We start from the raw sequence: 18,494 nt of genomic DNA on the forward strand, positions 1-18,494 counted from the left end.
CTCCTCTGCCATTTTCTACTCATCTTGCCCTTAGCAGCCACCTCCAGCTTCAACCCTTGTGTCCCTATTCCCTTCTTTCCAAGGTGCAGTGCAAAGTTCCTCTGCAATAAGATTATGATGCCATATGTTACCATCTGCTCCAAATAGAGTGTCCACAGGACATGGTGAAAGTAAGTATTCTCACTCTGAGCAGAATCAGACCTTGCTACGAGGTTGACAACTCCCGCACTGAATATATAAGCATTCCCTCTCAGTAAGCAGAGGTGTAAAAGTTGTATATAGCAAAAATTAGACGAATCATCAAAAACAGTCAGGATATAAAATGTTATGCTAATGTAATGCATCAGTGGCATTATTTTTGACCATGATGTTATTCATACATATTTGTGAAGAGAAGACTGCACGCCAAGCCATGCCAAAGACATCAGTTGGCACAGGATACCTTCACTACATGATGTAATGTAGTGTGATTTATACACTGTTATATTAAACTGTTAATATATTCATACCATTTCCATACCAAAGAGGCTGCAGTTATTTACCAGCTTCTGTTATCGTGATGGAAACATGATTGCAACAATCTGCATGTAAATTCTAACTTTTTTTCTTTTTTAAATACAGCAGAACGAGCTCTCTACATATCTGTAGGAGGACAAAGATCTCTACATACTAGCATGGGACAGCATCACCCCAAAGACGACTTTGAATAGTATGAATGCTGCCAGAGAAGCATACTCAGTGTGTGGGAAGGACAATCTGCTTTCTATTGGTTGTAATAAAGCCAGTATCATCTGCTGCTGTTCAGAAACGCCGTCACCACTACTCAATCTCTTAATAAGATTTCTCATTCCCAGGTCATATTCTGAGCCTTCCATTCTGAGTTTGTGTTTGAACAGAAGCCACTCGGTGAGATCCTGAAATTCACCACAGAACCTAGTTCCAGAAAACTCATTAAATGATGCTGTCATTAGACAGAGACTGGTGAAAACAGCTCTTAAGGCACTATGGAATTCTAGTCACTCACAGCAAGGTGAACCCACTCAATATTGCCAATACAAGGAATAACAAAATCAGGTAAGCTTTACATTTCCTTTTAATCATATACTTCTCTGAACAATGGGTAAAAATCTTAAGCTCTAACTCAAACTCATAAAAAGAGGAAAGCAATTCAGCACACAGTTCTCATTTTCTGGACACTTGATGGAGCATAAGTGTGTAAAGATGGTTCGACGAGACTTCCCTCACTAACTCCTAAAACCAATGGCCAGATGCAGGGCAAGAAGCAGCTGTAACACTTCATGAACTATTAGCAAAAGGACAGAAACAGTTCTTCTATTCAGGAGTTGGGACAACCTGCATTCAAATATTCACCAGAACTACATGTTTTCTAGTATTCGTGCCTCTGTGCCTCAGGTATTAAGAAGGAACACATTCTGACTCCACTACTATTTCAAATGATATTTTAACTCTCTTCTGCACTAGGAAGACCAGACACTTTCTCATTACTCGTTGATACCAATATAGTCAAAATGATACCAATATAGTCAAAACGATACCAATATAGTCAAAACTATTATTCTGCATAAATACACAGATTGGTAGATTAAGAAGAATAAATAAATAAATGCCAATTAAAGTAAATTAAAGTAACTTAGGAGACTCCAGAGTAACCACTTTTAGCAACTAATGGCCCCAGAACACACACAATCTGTATTTCAAACCTTGTTTTCAGCCAATATTAACATGATGCTTCTTCAGCCCCATAGGGAATTTGAAATTATTATTAAGTAAAGTAAAAGTTTATACTGTTGACAACTATCTGGCAAAAAACTTAACAACACCAAACTATCATCATCTATCTGTCTGACCACATCAAAGAAGTTCTAAGGCATTCTTATATGGAAAAAAATAGCCTCTTACCTTCAGTATGTACAGCAGAAACATAGGTCCAGTTATAGCGCTTTACAATGTCCACCATAGCCCGTGCTTGCTGTGCATCAGATGGCACAACTCTCATAAAATACTTGAATAGAGTTTTGTCACTTAGGTCCATGCTTGTGGCAGAATAAGCAATCTGAGGTATATTGAAAAGCTGCAACAAGTTCTGGACCTGGATAGCAACTGAGCTAGAGCCGGGTCCAATGACACCAACAATGGGTTTCTTGGAGTGGAAAGACGATGAAGATCCATCCACACATCGTACCATCCCTTCCTCTTCTTCTGATGAAATAAGAGAGTCCCTTATAAACTCGATGCTCTGCTCCAGAGCCACAGCAGAATGCCAACAGGAGTCCCTTATTTCACATCCTAGCGTTATATTTGGCAACAGCGTGGGGTCCAGATTAATTCTGTCAAGGGTATGTAGCATGGCCTCCACTCTTTGAATGCCATACTGCTCTCTTACCTCTCCACATTTCCTCTCATGAACCTTGTCAACAGTTGGTTGGTGGTGGACAGAGAATAGAGCTCCAATGATAATATCACCAGGCATGTGCGCAACCACCCTTCTTTCATTGGCCTGTGCAGAAACCAAAAGCCCAAAGTTCTCACAGACATCTTCCTTCAATAACAGGATTGCAAGAAACAGTAAAAGGACCATTTTAGGAAATCGTTTAGGCTGGTAGAGACAACATGATGGAACAAAACCGGAGAGCTGGTGAAAAGCAGTTATCAAATCTTTTGGATAAAAGGAGCACTATGCAGCTGGTTAACCAGGAGTTTGCGTATATTCTCTAAGGTGTCACCATCATCTCGGAATGGACAGCTATGCAGAGCTGCACGTGTGATCATAATCCTCATAACCTTCAAAAATGAATAAATAAGAGAAAAAGCTTTAAAATTAGTTATAAATTCAGCTTTGAAATCTGTTTCAAGACTGCACCTATTCCTACTGCTGTCAATGACTGCAATACATTGTCTTCTATACACACTTGCTTCTGCCATTTTTCCAGCTGGAAAACTGTTGTACTTCTGTGTTTCACAGTCCTAGGCTTATACTTCTGCTGGTATAAATCAGCATCTTTCTCTTTGACACTCTCATTTAAAAACTCTTTTGGGAAATGTTTTCAAAAGCACAAAAGACAGACAAGTATTTAATTCCAAAGAAGAAAGATCTTGCCATTTCTAGTGTGTGTCTCCACAACCAGCTCCCTTTACTTTCAGATGCTTTCTATATCACAAGTGCATATGTTACACTCATGTACCTAGGGCTGTACTATGTTATCTATTACAGCACTAGGAAACTACTGGTGACACACAAAGCTGTGCTTGGAATATTCTAAGGAATGCAGAATTTGGTTCTTCAAAGGTGTAAATCTTTTTCTTTCTTTGTAAGCCACAACATGAAACAAAATATTTTAAAAATAAATGAAGATTAAGAAAAGTGATTTTGTTATTAATATTTTTACTTGTTTAAAGCAGTGAATATTGCAGCAGAGGAACAACAATTCTAAAACAGCAGAACAGTGATATTCTTTTTATCTTTTTGTATCCTTAAATCAAACATCACCAATAAGCAATTCAGAAAATCCTGGTACTGTGGACAGACCTCGCTGATAGATAGCAGTCAACCTAGAGACTATACAGATGTGTTACTGCCTAAAATATTTCATCTGCTATGTTTGCCGATAGTCTGCAATGCAATCTGCACTCAGGTTTAGTGTTGATGAAAGATTTATAAAAAAAAGAAAAAGGAAGAAAAAAAATAATCAGCAAAGAATTATTATCTTAATGGAATTTGAAAAGGTACTTGAAAATGTTTTCTACCTAGCAGTGGATATGCAGCAGGATGCTTCTGGCTTTAAATACAGTGCTTAAACTGTAGTTTGTCCAGGTGTTGATCCCTGAGCACGTTAAAGAGTCATCTATTGTTCTACACCTTCCAGTGGATCCATTTATAGGACAGAAAGTTAAGCACACCCTTAAATGTAGGGAGATGCTGGGCCAGTTAGTGAAGCACAAGCCCAATTTCATTATTAACAAAAGAAATGCAAAATTCTGGGACACAGCCTGATCTCAGTTTTACTGACATAAATCTTTCTATGTAATCAAGCAGAATATGGAAGTTTCCATACGTTTTAGACCCACTAGTCATTTCTAAACCATTTACAATTGTTAGTAATGCTCAGGTGTTATAAAGTCAGAGAAAATCTTGCATAGGACATCTACCTCTGTTTCTTCCAGCTTCAAAACTTACCAGTATTTTAATCTTGAATTTACCCCTCACAGCTAGGTCATTCAGTACAAGGCCACAGTGAAAATTTTTGAAGATGAGACAATCAAACCTAAAAACATGTTTCTGCTTGAGGTTAACCTTGCTTAATTATTATTTTACCTAGACATTTATAAATTATAAACCATTTAAACAGAGGAAATCATGCAAGAGTTTTAGTGAATATTCCCAAATAAAATCCAAATCTTTCAACAGAGAAAATGTTCACTAGAAATGTTTTTGTAATATTAATTGCAATATTAATAGGTTTGTGTAATATTAATTTCTAGTAATAGAAAATGTTAATAATGAAATAAGATTCACACAACTGTAGAACACTTCAGGAAGTTTTTTTCTAATCTGTGAAGAGTTAGCTTATCAATATTGCAGCCCTTTGCCACTAAGGAATAACAGCAGTTCAATTCAGGTTAATTAGTCTCTAATTACAGAATATCACTGCTGCTTATGTCTTCCGATTGTTTGTTCCGTGACTCTGAACCCAGCACTGTGTAATTTGCAAACAGTCTGAAGGATGAATGACAGGGGCTATCTTTGTACAATATCACAGCTATTAAATTCCTATACCTCCAACTGATTTGGCTTATTGTCACTTTAAAAAAAATTTTAATTATTTAGTATCTTCTTAACATTTGAACAGAAATAATACTTTGTTATTTAAACCCATGGATGCTTATTTTTCTGAGCTTCTCAAAATAAGGCTACATGTACAGAGCACAACTGTATCACATGACAGCTCTACCTCAGACTGTAACTGGCTATACAATTAGATGCCTTTTTACAACCCAGCTGCCTGTGCAGCTGCATATGTACGAATAGAGAGAGTTAGGAGGATTGGGGTGAGCTTGTGACACAAAAAAACCAATCCAGCCTCCACTCACTATTTTAATTCTATAACATACATCAGCCAGGTTTCTGGTCAAGCTTAGTAATGCTGTTCTTGGTCTTACGTCTATAGATCAAACAATTTGCATACAGGATATATGAGAAAGAGAGGGCAGCAAGACCATTTTGATCTTCTTCACTCCGAAAAACAGCTGTTTGCTCTTCTCTGTCTGCAGTTGTATCTATCAGTATAAAATTACAGGATAAAGAATGAAGTAAAGCTGAAGATCTTCTTTATATTTTTGTTTCCATAATAATAGCAGATCTCATGGCTAGGGGGTTCCTATGGCCCAGAAGTAAGTTCTGAAAGCAATCAAATCCTTCCACTCTGTGACATCCAAGGGAAAAGAAGGGGCCAGATGCAGACTGCAGTTGCTCCAGAATTAATGAACTACACATACTCCATTGTACTAAAGTGAAAGTCAATTTGTTTGGGACTTACAAAGTTATTACTAATTATACCAAGAAAACTGCTTATGTTTTATCATATTGTGCTTAGGACTCATATTCAAAGCATCTGAAGTCAATGCTTTTTGTGGGCTTGCATGATGCAGTGAAGCAACCTGGAATTGATACTGACATGGCTAAGTGAGCCTGCTAAATTACAATGGATTTGTATGATAGAGATCTGGTTCTATGGGCTTACTCTTGCTCTCAAAAACCTAAAAATCACAGAATGGTTGAGGTGGGCAGACATCTCTGAGGTTGTCTGGTCCATCCACCCTGCTCAAAGCAAGTTCAGGATTCCCTGGGTTGTGTCCAGTCAGGTTTTGAATATCTCTGTGGATGGAGACTCCACAACCTTTCTTGGCAGCCTGTTCCAGTATTTGACCACAATTGCAGTAAAAAGGGCTGTTTTTTATGTTTAAACAGAATTTCCTATGTTTCAATTTGTGCTAATTGCCTGTCATACTTCCACTGGATACAGCTGATTATGCCATGCAAAGATGCCATGCGAGTAGTCAGGTAACACATCTTATTTCAGGCCAAAATCGCTGAGAAGAGAGCTGATAGACTAAGCACACAAATTACATTTCCTGGAGAACATCTTCCTGAAGAGAAAATGGGCAAGGGAACTGTTCAAATACACAATTTTACTGTTATTCTGTCCTGAGAGAATCACACACAAGTCACTCCACATTTTGATTACCATTCTTTCCTACTACAGGAAGCTTATTACAAGCAGGAGGAGTAGTCAGATAAAATTAAGCAAAATTTCATAAGCTTAAATATAACTCCTGTTTAAATTGTTAAGGATAACCCTAAAGGGAGTTTGACATGCTATAGCCTTCAGACTGAGAACAGAGGTATCATCAGCATCAAAGACACTAAACCCTTGAATGCATGCAAAAAGTAATGGGAATGGTTTCACAATTAATAATTTATCTGCATTTACTTATTTTCATTGATGGACAAGAAAATCAACATGCACAGCACTTAGTGTGAAATTTATTTTTCATACTGTTCAATTTCTTCAGTGTCAAGGCAGTTATTCCTAATTTACTGCAACATAAGCAAAATGGAATGCGGCACAATTACTGGTGTATCACGATTGCTAGCTTATTTCAGATGTGGATCTAACTATAATCCTGAAGCCACAAGCTTTAACAATAGATGACAGACACTTTGGTCTCAGTCTTCTGGTGCACTAGCTTCACACTTGGAGCAACTGCAGGTGTAGTAAGGCAGAAAGATAATTCTGCCTATCTGTCCTTTGCGTAGTCTTGCCCTAGACAAAAATTGAAGGGCTACCCAGATGACCGAAGACACAGATCTGATGAAGCACTCAACATGTTCGTATAACCTCTGCTCTCTCTGGCAGTAAAAACTTTATGCCAGTCTCTGTCAGGAGAAATTCTCAGCTATTCCTTTAGGGCAGAGTTCCAGCTACTGCATGTTGAGGTTTAACCGAGTAGAAAACGAGCATCTGTAATATCCCAAGAAACACCATGCAATTCTAAAAGTTATTTATTTCAACCTCAAATGCACGTCTACCTATATTTGTAGTCCGTAGAGACCAAAAGAAACAAGAAGAGCCCTAATATCTAACAACATTAATTAAATCTAGACCAAAAATCAGTTCACAAAGGGCTGATTTTCTATTATGTACGTGGCTGAGAGTTTACACATGGGACACATCTTACTTTTCTTAAGGACTTCTACTACCACAGGTATAGCTGTGTTTAAACCTTAAGAATGCAACCCTTTCCCCCTGTGACTTACATTATTATAGCAGCGCCCACTAGTGACCCCAGAGCAAAGGACCTGGCTGTGTTGCAATCTGAATTCCCTTGGCTGTGTGGCTTCTAATAGGTAAAGCTCAAACTCAGCAAAAGGAAGTTTTTGATTTAGCCTATTTTGTATCAGGGGAAAAACTGAAAAAGAGAAAGAGCAATACTCTCGTTCAGGTTTCTTCTTTGTTACAATTTTGTAAGTTTGCAGCCTGGTGGTTCGTAATCTCTAAATCTTCAGGCAGATTTAAATAATAAAAATAAAATGCCAGATTACTGAACCACAGAACAGTGCTGTGATGGAGTGAGAATTTATAGTAGAATCCAGGAAAGCACTTGGGAATATGCTCCATGTTAAGCACGTGAAGAATGCTTCTGGTCAAACATCTGTAAAGACTTATCTAAGGTTTAACATCTCTTTAAAGGATTTTCCAGATCAGAGAAATCACAAAAACTTAGGGCCCCCAAATCCATTGACCTATAGTGACAAATATTACTTACATGCTAGGTTTGTATAGCCTACAGACATGTACCTGCTGATTAAATGCTTTCCAGGTATTAATTTACAGTACGTACTGCAACCAATTCAATGTCATCTGATATGAGATAAGGTATGTCAATACAGATGTGGATCAAATCGGTATATCCCAAGGAACTAACCCAGGTTTCATCATCAGAGAAGACAAAATCTTAGCAAGCAGCAACTGTATTACTGGTCCAGAGTCAGTCCTGCCGCTTATCATGCACTGAAGATCTTTGTATAGCAAAAGGTGGAACTGCCTTAGAAAAACAATTACATACGAAGAGCAACCTCTTGGCTCATCTTGGCAGGGACCAAGGTGAGAAAAAAGTGTACTTTCAGGATAAACTTTGCTCAGTTCTGTTGGCTATTGGCATTGCAAACACTAAGGGCTGTGTTCAAGATATTCGGGCAATCTAGCTCCCAGTGCTGCAGAGAGGCTCAGTTTGCAGGAGGTCCCACACACCCATTCCTCAGAGGTAGTTCAGTTTGATCACACAAACCTGATACACTCCAATGGTCTTTCATTGAAAAACATGAGTATGAGCACACTGTTCTGTTTTGAGATTTCTACTGCCTTTAAAATTTCCATTCACAAAAAAAAACCCCACAAAAAACCCCGAAAAATATCCAAAGATCAAATAACTATTGATCATTGCATTATCGGCTCTGTGTGTCCCAGTGGGCATTGGATCAAGCCCTTTGACAAAAAAAAAGAGCCTTATACAACAGGAGAGACTATGAAGCAGCTTTCTATAATTCCACTTAGAAACAGAAGGAAACTAAGCTGCACATAAGCATTTTAACCATTTGGCCAGAACAGCCACTGAAAATAACAGACTAGTGGGCTGATCTTATGCCTTCATATATAACAAACATAGAATGCTATAATTATCAGCAAGATCCTGAGCAATCCAAGGAAGTTCTTCCCCTTATTATGCCCACACACACACACTTTCTGGTTGATGAAACCATTTTGATCTTAATATGTAAGTGTTCAACTTCCCAGCAGAACTTGCAATGATCTCCGCAATTCCACTAAATATACTACTTATTGCTGCTGTTACCAAAATCCTGTCATACCATATGATGCAGGAATTAATGGCTCTGGTGTGATTTCAGCTGTAATCTTAGTCATTTTATGAATTATCAAAACTGTATGGTCTGGAGAAGATGATAAAAAAAAAAAGCAACAGCAATTCCAAAAAACATTTTCTAACAAGTCACAACAAGAGTGGTGTTACAGCAGCATTCCAGTACTACCAAAAAAACTGGAAACATGTTGACAAATAAGATGACAAAGAATCTATACAGAGACCCCAAAATTTGCACTGATCATATGAAATAACGATTAGCCCTGGCATTCCTGACCATGTAGCATAAATATTAGAGTGTAGTTAAAGTATTTGAGAATGTGCAGAATATTAGTATGCGATAGAAATGTTTAGGAATAGAGTAATAAAATAAAAGTCGTAGAGAATTAAAAGAGCCCGGCAGTTAACTCTTTTATACACCTTCTCTTTTCAATGTTGGTTAGTGTTGTATTTTCAAAACGGTCCTCCGCCGCTCCACTTTAGAGGTGGTCCCCAGCTTTGTCCTCAAGACTAGCAGAAAGAAACATCTGGCCTCCCCCTACACCCAGCCACCCCCTCCGGCGCCAGCAAGCCCTCCTCGGGAAGCAGGTCGGGCGGAAGCGGGGCTGCCGGGCGGCGGAGCCCCGGGGTGCGGGACAGAGCTGCCTGCGGCGGGCGGCGGGCGGGCGCTGTCCGTGGTTCTGAGCACTGCCCGCCGCCAGCCTTCAAATTTGAGTGGGGGGGGGGAGATTAAAAAATCCGGAAGTCAACCTGTAGTAAAAAATGCCGTGGGGGCCACCTTTGCCATGCAGGACCACGTTTATTACAAAGAAATTAAACACATAGAGCTAGGTCGTAGAGGAAACTGTTGGACAAGGTTAACTCCCAGCATGTCTACCCGCGCTGCTACAACTAAGTGGCTGTGCATTCAGACGTGCATGTGTGCTTACGCGCCGCTTCTTGGGTCTCTGTCTCCCTGCTCGGCTAGTGGTATCGCTGTCCCTCTCAACCCTTAATGAATCATTTTTGTAAGCAGAGACATTAGCTCTGATTATTAAATAAGGAACAGACGGGACTCGCCGAGCAGAGCCAAAGTGATTTGTCCCAAGGTCACACAGAAAAGTGTATGGCTGAGCTAAGCCTGGCTGTCTCTGGAAAACAAATACATCCCCGTTTCCATTCTCCCTTCCTGGCGAGACATAGCCCCACTGCTGAACGGAAGGGCTATATCACACACACCACCAAGCCCACATATTTCAGTACCCCGGTCCCCCCCAGCCCCACACACATCCTGCTCCTGAGGAGGGGTCAGTGCCTGCTGCTTTCCAGCACCCCAACCCACTGATGCCCCAGCAGCCCCTGGAGGTGCACGCCGCTGGCTGGCTTGCTGGCCCCCCAGGAGGTGCACTTGTCCTCCGGCAACCAGAGCACGGAGCAAAAGCGGGAGGGAGGGAGAGAGGAGAGAGCATTCCTCCTGCATGCACAGGATTTCTGTCCGCAACCCAGGGCACATAAATCACTTCTCCCACCCCACAGCATTACCTTGTTGGAGGCAGCAATTGCTTCTTCCTATGGTGGTGGCAAAGCAGTGCTTTTGGTGGCAATAATCAGGACGGGTAGCGGTAGGCACCTCCTATTTTCAGCACGGCAGAAATAACATTCCTCACACAGACCTTCTGGAGCTGGATAATCCTCAAATGCCTCTGCAAAGATCACCAGCAGGTGAGCCCCGCTCGGCTAGCTTTGTCACTCCTCCAACTATGGGCACATCCTGCTTTCTTCTGATCACAGGCAAATTCTGAGGACCGAGTATCCTACCCCTGCGAATGCATGCACATACAGACACGCCATGCAACACACTCTTCTCTCAGCATCGCCCAAATCTCATTTGCAAGAGGCGTGGATGGTCCCTGGCTTTAAGGGGGGGCGGGGGGGGGGCGGGGGGGGAAGGCGTGGGGAGAAGGAATAAACAAACAAACAATGAAACAACAGATGGGTCTTTGCTCTCTGCCACCACAGCCTTGGTCTTCTTAAAGACTTGCTGCAGCTTGACCCACCTGCTTAAACACCTCCGCCCCTCCTCACACATGCATGGCAGCAATCTCTCTACATTTGTAAGGGGCTAACCCTGCATTCTGCCCTGCGAGGAGATCTCTCTAGATGCTCTGAAGGTTGCAAAGTCCCCCTATAAACCGACACCTCCCTCCCACATCACCCTCCTCCAGCAAGTAAGGAAGCGGCGCTTGGTTTAGAACAAAATCGTCTGAAGAAAAAAATAAAAATAAATAAAAAAGGGCTTCAGGAGGGTCTGTTCAAAACCTAGTCGTGGGGAAGAGTTTACCCCTGCGGTCCCGGCGGCTTTTTGCGAACTGGCTCCGCGAAAGTTTCCCAGTCCCCCCGGGCGCTCCGCTGCCGGGCCAGCGGGTCCGGGGTCGGGGGGCGAGGGGGTCCTTTGCACAGGGAGAGTGTCGGGCTTCAGCGCAACTTTTTAGTGCCACCAAGTGGCACAGATCCCTCTAGGAAACCAAGAAGCCTGCCAGCTCCAGGCTCTGCCTGCTGCTCCCTGGCAAGGGGAGAGAGGGGGATGTGAGAGCAGAGACCACCACCCTCACCCCTCCACACACACACTCAGAGCGATGTCAAGCAGAAAGGAGTGACTGTTTACCACTGGAAGGGCAGGTTGCCCTCTCCAGCCCTCGCCCCTTCCCTTGACTGCTGGGCGACTGCACCGGGCTCGGCGAAGCGAGGAGCTATGCCCCTGCCAAGGGTAGCCCGAGCTGCCAGCCCCGCCGGCTGGAAGAGCTCCTCTGCTCGGCTCCCCCCCGCTCCTCCCCACGGCAGGTGCCACCTGCAGCCACACCCCTTCCCGCTGAGCTCCCTCCCCTCTGCCCTCCCCCCCTGCTCCCTGGACCCACCAGCGCTGCAGTTCCCTGCCAGCCCCCTGTCTCGGCATCCAGCATCCCTGGACCGTCTCTGCAGACCCACGGGCGGGCTGCTTATCTGCCTACCTCCTGCCCTCAAGCTGAGTACCCTCCGGCCCTTCTGCTTCCCCCACTCCCACAAACCCCACAGCACCTCTCCCCCCTGCTAACTACCTGCTTCGCCACACGTCTACCTTTCCTGGGTTAACCCTTCCCTCTCGAAGCCAGCCGAGGCTTTACCTTCTCCTCCGGCATCCCTGCATCCTCCCAAAGCATCCCCCCTCCCTCTCCCCTCCTCCCTGTCACGGCTCAGCCCTACACCGTCCCAGGCTCCCGCTCCCATTCACACTCCACCGTCCCGCTCCTCTCCCGCCGGCCGCACCGCACCGCGCCTCCGCCCGGGGTGGGCAGGGAACCCCGGCACGGGGCCGGGCACGACGGCTCCGAGCTTGGGGTGTGCGGGTGTGGATACGCCTGTGCGGGTGGGAGGGGGGCTAGGTAGCCTGAGCCCTGGCAAACTCAGCACCTCCCAGCGCTGCTACTGCAGCAGCAACAACAACAAGGAACTGCCGCAACACAATGCCAGACAGAGCTCGTCTCTTTATTCCAAGCTATACTTAGTAAATAAATTAAAATTAAATAAATAAATAAATAATAGTGCAAAATGCCATTTAAGTAAGAGGTGATCTGCCATTTAAAAGGCTGCTGGGTCTGACCATTTACCAGGCTGTATATGCAGGGGAGGATTAGCTCCTGCATCCATTTTCGAGAATTAACAGCCATTCTCTGCCGCTGCTCCACAGCTTGGCACTGGTTTCCCCCTCTTTGGGTTGCTGCTTAAAATATTATCTTTTTTTTTTTTTTAAACAACTACTGAATGACCCAAATCCTGGCCGCTAGTTGATCTGGCTCCCCCAGGGTGACTACATTGCCACATTCAACCTGCATCCTGTCCTCCTCCACACCCCTGCCCATCTGAGGTAACAGATGAAGTTTTTGGGGAACTGAGGAAGAGGGACAGTCTTGGTACGACTCCATCCATACTCCTAATCCCCTGTGATCCCTTTACTGCTGTCTCTCTTCTACTAGGTTTCCAGGTTGATGGCTCCTTTCGTCTCAAAGGGTGAAGGACAGAGATCTCGCATGTCCTTACCAGGTGTGGAGCCTGGGCTCTTTCTCCTTTACATCACCCTTCAGTCCAGCCTGGGACTGGCTGGGAGCCCGTCAGCCAGCACCTGCTTCATATCCTTCCCCAGCTCTCCTGGCTCCTCCAGTTGCAGAATCGCTGGCAGAGGCCAGTGACAGAGGACACTGTGAGAGTGTGTGCCGGTGGCTCTAACTGTTCTCTCCCCCTACTCAGCTCCAAAGAGCCTCTGTGCTAGTGCTTGAAGGGATTGGAGGTAGGTTATGTGAGAGAGGAGAGCCCACCAGTTGCCAGGAACTTCCCCCTTCCTGTCACTTCTCTGGTGGGGTGATGGGTAAGGAGCATCCTTCCTCTTCCTACCCACACCCATGCTCCTCTCAGACATCTTTCCTATTAACCACAGGCTGTGAAATTACTTGAAGGTCAGGAGGCTGGAGACAGAGAAAAAGAGGGGACAGATATTTGTAAAGAAAGCACGGGTTAGAAGGAGGAGAGGGATGTGTCTGCAGAAGGGAAAGATGAGACTGAAGGCAAAGTGGTACTAATGTTCACAGGGGCCCTGGAAGGAAGCAATGTTGGAGGGATCTGGGGAGAGGAGAGGTGCAGTTGCTTTGCTGGGCTGTCGCAGCAGTTATCTGCCTTCCCCGAGGACTGTGTGTGTGGTGAGGGAGTCAGAAAGCAGCCACCTCTCACTGGCAACAGAGATGCCCAGCTGGCTGGCAGGATGGTGGGTGACCCACCATCAGGTGAGGGAGATGATCCCCACACAAGCAGGACACACAAACCTGTGTGGACAGACCTGTGTGGATGAAGCTATGGTGGGTGCAAAGCAGCTCCTGCACACACGTCCCCTAAGACTCCCCATGAATCAGAGCCCAGAGTCAGAGTTCACTGTGCCAGATGCTTGGAGCAGCTGGATCAAAGATTAAAGGAGGTGAACAGAATGGATGGGGGTGGCCACAGCACTTACATTGCTAATGCCTCTCATTGACCTTTTAAACAGGGTGCCAATAAACACAGATATATAAAAGGCTCTTTTCCATTGCTTTCTTCCCCCTCCCCTTTCTCCCCTCCTCCCTCCCCATCATTCACAACCATTTTACAGAAACCATAAAATTAGTCACTGTCTTCTCCACTGGTAGTAGATTATTTTTCCTCTACCAGGAAATTTCCCCTCCTATTTTGACAGTATTTTTAAAGGAAATAAAATGAAAGCTTCCTCTACCTGTTTGCAACAGCATCAGTAAAACATACTTGAAGCAGTACCTGAATAAAGGCACATAATGACTACATTTTATAAGCCCACCACTGGTAACACTCATTACTTGTGTGGCAGTAGCACCTACAGTTGCTAACACATTGGGCAAGGCTGAACATGTTCTGAATCTCTTCAGCTGGAGTTCATGCATACAGAAAATTGCAGGGGTAAAAAAAGTATGAATAAGTCTCCAGGTGTAATCAAAATCTCCAAAGAGCATGCTAACCACTCCAGCACTTGAAGACTGAAGATAAAGAAGCTAAGGCAATACTAATTTGGATTTCAGAATGAATAAACCCTGCGGGACACAGGCAGCACAGTCAAAGACAAATTGTGGACAAGAAGGTGATATTGTATTGGCCAATATGAGCTATGTGCCTGCTTTCTTTCAAAATAGTGTGTAAGACAAGCTCAAAAAATAAAGAAAGAAAAGATGGAAAAGATGGATGTAATTTTGTGCTGGTATTTATATTTATACACGTATATTCTAATAAATACAAAATTTACTCCTTACTAGACAAGATAGAGGAGATGGAGCAAGGTGGGAACAACCTAACATGTTCACAGTTCATAATTAAAGTCAGGACAATTATTCTTTCTTCCTAAGCAAGCATCCTAATGGCATGTCTATTATGCAGAAGTAAAGAGGTGCAAATTATGCTATACAGCACATTGCAAAAGAAAATAGTAACCTGCCAATATATAATAAGGGTGCTACTCTCAGATTCCTTAGTTTGTGTTGCCCTTCCAACCTTGAGGAATGCAAGGGCCTGACTTTATATGTCTATTTTGTAGCAATTTATATATAAACTTTATCTTCTCTTCAGAGTGAATACAGGGAAATTGTCTTTTGTTGGGTGCAATTCATTTGATCTATCTTAAATATTTTGTTTAGGATACAAAGAAAGAGGCATTAGGATGTGTCCACTTCTCTTCACAGATTCCAAAGTGTACCCATTCCTCATAGAGATTTCTATATTATACCAGTGTGCTTTTAAGAAATCTATGACTAATTTTTGACTCTTGGTTGTGCACAGGTGTAAAGGAGGCACTGAAAAGCCCAACGCTTCGAAGACTGAATTCTTTGCAGGGAAGTGACCCAGCTCTTAGTAGCAGGGATAAATCAGAAATCCCAGACTGAACCTAGCTATGAAACTCCTTCAACGTTATGCAGTCCCTGGGTAAGGATCCTTACCTTAGATATAGATTCTGTGACTGGAGGTATCTATAAGCTCTTGTTTGGTCTGGCCCTGATGCTCATCAGTGGAAAACAGGACACGAGAGGAAGACAGGGTACAGAGCTCTGAGGAGGATGCTTGCAAGAAAAGTGTAAAAGGGGAACACAAGTTTATATATATCAATGGAGATTTACGTGAGTAATGGTGTATATCAGATGCAGCTAAAAGACTGTAGAACGCAGATGCCCTCAGATTTGCCCACAAAAAATATTTTGGGAGAATTAAACCAGTTTGCAGGGCATTGGAATAAAAAACTAACACAAAATGGTTGAATTTACTTTAGGAATTGTTCTAGGTGTCCTCCCCGTACTTTCTTCTTTGCTCTTCCCAGTGAACTCCATGTCTAAAATGGCTGTACTTGCCAAAATGAGTAAGTAGAACTTTTGCAGCATTAAAATTCTGATTCATATTAATAGAAGTATTCAGGGTCAGTAACTCTAACTGAGCAAATTTGACTTACATTTTGCCTTTATGAATAAATGTATTAATCCTGTTACTGAGGGTCACTATGATGTTATTTCAATTGTTATAAGCATTTGCAACTTTTTAAAATTAATGAAAAAGTGACATCATTTATGTGATTTCTTCTTGTTTCCTATGTTATTTCCAATATCTTTAAGTATGTATGCATTTTATGTTCAGCTAACTTCTCCTGTGCAAACCCCATCACTGTTTTCCACCAAAGAATTCCACCGGACTCAGCGAAAGACTCAAAACAGATGTGTGAGGAGCATAGATAAATGCAATTAGAATGTAAACATTGAAAGGAGAGTTTGGGGTATAGAGAGACCATCCTGTGGAAATCTGTAGGAATGCAGATGACTACATTAAAAAAAAATTAAACTTCAGTGATACTAAACTTCTCAGGAAGCTCCATACCTTCCTAAGACTGTTTTTTTTTCTGTGTTAGGGAAAGTGGTTTAGAGCTCTCGTATCATTCAAAATCTGATGCTACCACTCCTATTACTACTTGTCGAGTTCTGATCTGAGTGGGGGAGATTTTCTAATGAAGGCTGAAGGAATGAAACCTCCAATTATGCTGCTGTGTGATATACTATATTCTCCCTGCAGTGAGAGTAGAGTATTGACTGGGTGAAACTCGACCGGTAGGTTCTTTCTGGGATTTGAACTACATGGAAACAAACAGAATATACATGACGAATCTTACCTGAACAGAACTCTGTTCTCCAAATGAAAGTGGCAAAACGGCACTGCAATGCTGCACACTAGTGACTCTACCAGTGTATTTTAGCTGAAACACTGTTATTTCTAGCTATTCTTGGCCAGCTAATTCCTCCTGCTGACACTGGGATCTGATTCCCATTCCCTCCGTGAACAAAGGAGGTTGGCAAAATACTGGGAAATACATAGCACAGAACAACCTTACTCCAGCAGTAGCACAGACTCGGATCAGCACATGGCTGCTTGGCAGTCAACCTACCACAGAAGGTGCCTTGGAGCCAGCTCTGTCGTCTTGCTTGTAGCTCTTTCTGTGCAAAACATTGACTTGGAAGGAGTACCTGTAAAAGTGACAGGTGTCATAGAGACAGCAATTTCAGTCTTACTTCTTCCTGCAGGACATCAAAAAGAGGGAAGGAGAACGAAGACCAGCAGTAACCAAAAGGTGCTACGCTTGTTATATAGCTCTAAATTATAAATCCCCAATATTGTTTTACTAGGTAAACAATTACTGTAGTTACCATAGGAACACGGAGTGGACTAAAAAGTCTTTGTATTTTGAAGACGAGTACAGTTTGAGACCCAACAAGGAGAATGGTAATTGTTCACAAATTTAGTTTCTGTCAAATAAAGTTTTTGCATGGCCCATTGAAGAAGCAGGTGCACCTCAATTTTTCACTGGCATGACTTCAAGGACTGAGCAAGCTCTTGAGTTTGTGAAATGGGTAATTTCCATTCCAGAACTGGAAGACGTTGATGAAGAAAATTAGTAGACAGATTACTCTGAACTATAGTTAAATACCAGATGCTGTTCCCTTCACTTACATATTGCCCTCTTTTTCCCTTACATAAACCTATCTACACAAACACCCAAAAAGGTTGCTCTGTCAGGCTGCATATTTCTCACAATAGCCAACCTTCGCTTATATAAAGAGACGTATTTTTTTTCATTTGACTACCAATATCCACTAAAAGAAAATCATAGAATCATGGAATCATAGAAAGTTTTGGGTCGGAAGGGATCCCTAGAGGTCATCTAGTCCAACCTCCCTGCAGCAAGCAGGCACACCACTAACTAGATCAGGTTGCTCAGAGCCCTGTCCAACATGGTCTTGAATGTTTCCAGGGATGGGGCCTCCACTACCTCTCTGGGCAACCCGTTCCAGTGTTTCACCACCCTCATTGTAAAGAATTTCTTCCTTATATCTAGCCTAAACCTATCCTGTTTTAGTTTAAAACCATTACCCCTCGTCCTGTCACTGCTGTCTTTACTAAAAAGATTGTCCCCATCTTTCCTATAGGCTCTCTTTAAGTACTGAAAGGCTGCAATCAGGTCTCCCCGCAACCTTCTCTTCTCCAGGCTGAACAACCCCAACTCTCTCAGTCTGTCCTCATAGGAGAGGTGCTCCAGTCCTCGGATCATTTTTGTAGCCCTCCTTTGGACCCGCTCCAACAGTTCCATGTCCTTCTTGTGCTGAGGGCTCCAGAGCTGAACGCAGTACTCCAGGTGAGGTCTCACCAGAGCAGAGTAGAGGGGCAGAATCACCTCTCTCGACCTGCTGGCCACGCTTGTCCTGATGCAGCCCAGGACATGGTTGGCCCTCTGGGCTGCCAGCGCACATTGCCGGCTCATGTCCAGCCTTTCGTCTATCAGTACCCCCAAGTCCCTCTCAGCAGGGCTGCTCTCGATCCTTTCTTCCCCCAGCCTGTACTGATAGCGGGGATTACCCCGACACAGCTGTAGGACCTTTCCCTTGACCTTGTTGAACCTCCTGAGGTTCACACAGGCCCACCTCTCCGCTTGTCCCGGTCCATCT

At 43.2% G+C, this 18,494-nt stretch overlaps 1 protein-coding gene across 7 annotated transcripts in view; it reads right to left on the reverse strand.

Annotated features, from left to right (window-relative positions):
* The window catches only part of GRM5 (glutamate metabotropic receptor 5), a 307,489-nt gene extending 295,374 nt beyond the window's left edge, over positions 1–12,115 (reverse strand). For 3 of the 7 annotated variants that reach the window (XM_075417234.1, XM_075417227.1, XM_009932561.2), the window contains exons 1-2: positions 10,480–10,973; positions 1,921–2,802 (exon numbers count right to left, since the gene is read on the reverse strand). In XM_075417234.1, the coding sequence (XP_075273349.1) occupies positions 1,921–2,599 (679 nt within the window). In that variant the 5' untranslated portion in view covers positions 2,600–2,802; positions 10,480–10,973. Of the gene's footprint in view, positions 1–1,920; positions 2,803–10,479; positions 10,974–10,994; positions 11,070–11,278; positions 11,348–11,602; positions 11,620–12,098 lie in introns of those variants that run through there. The other 4 variants (XM_075417220.1, XM_075417224.1, XM_075417219.1 and 1 more) reach the window with 4 other exon arrangements.
* Between the last annotated feature and the right edge of the window lie 6,379 nt (positions 12,116–18,494).

This window comes from Opisthocomus hoazin, chromosome 1, assembly GCF_030867145.1.
Source record: "Opisthocomus hoazin isolate bOpiHoa1 chromosome 1, bOpiHoa1.hap1, whole genome shotgun sequence".
Classification (NCBI taxonomy): Eukaryota; Metazoa; Chordata; class Aves; order Opisthocomiformes; family Opisthocomidae; genus Opisthocomus; species Opisthocomus hoazin.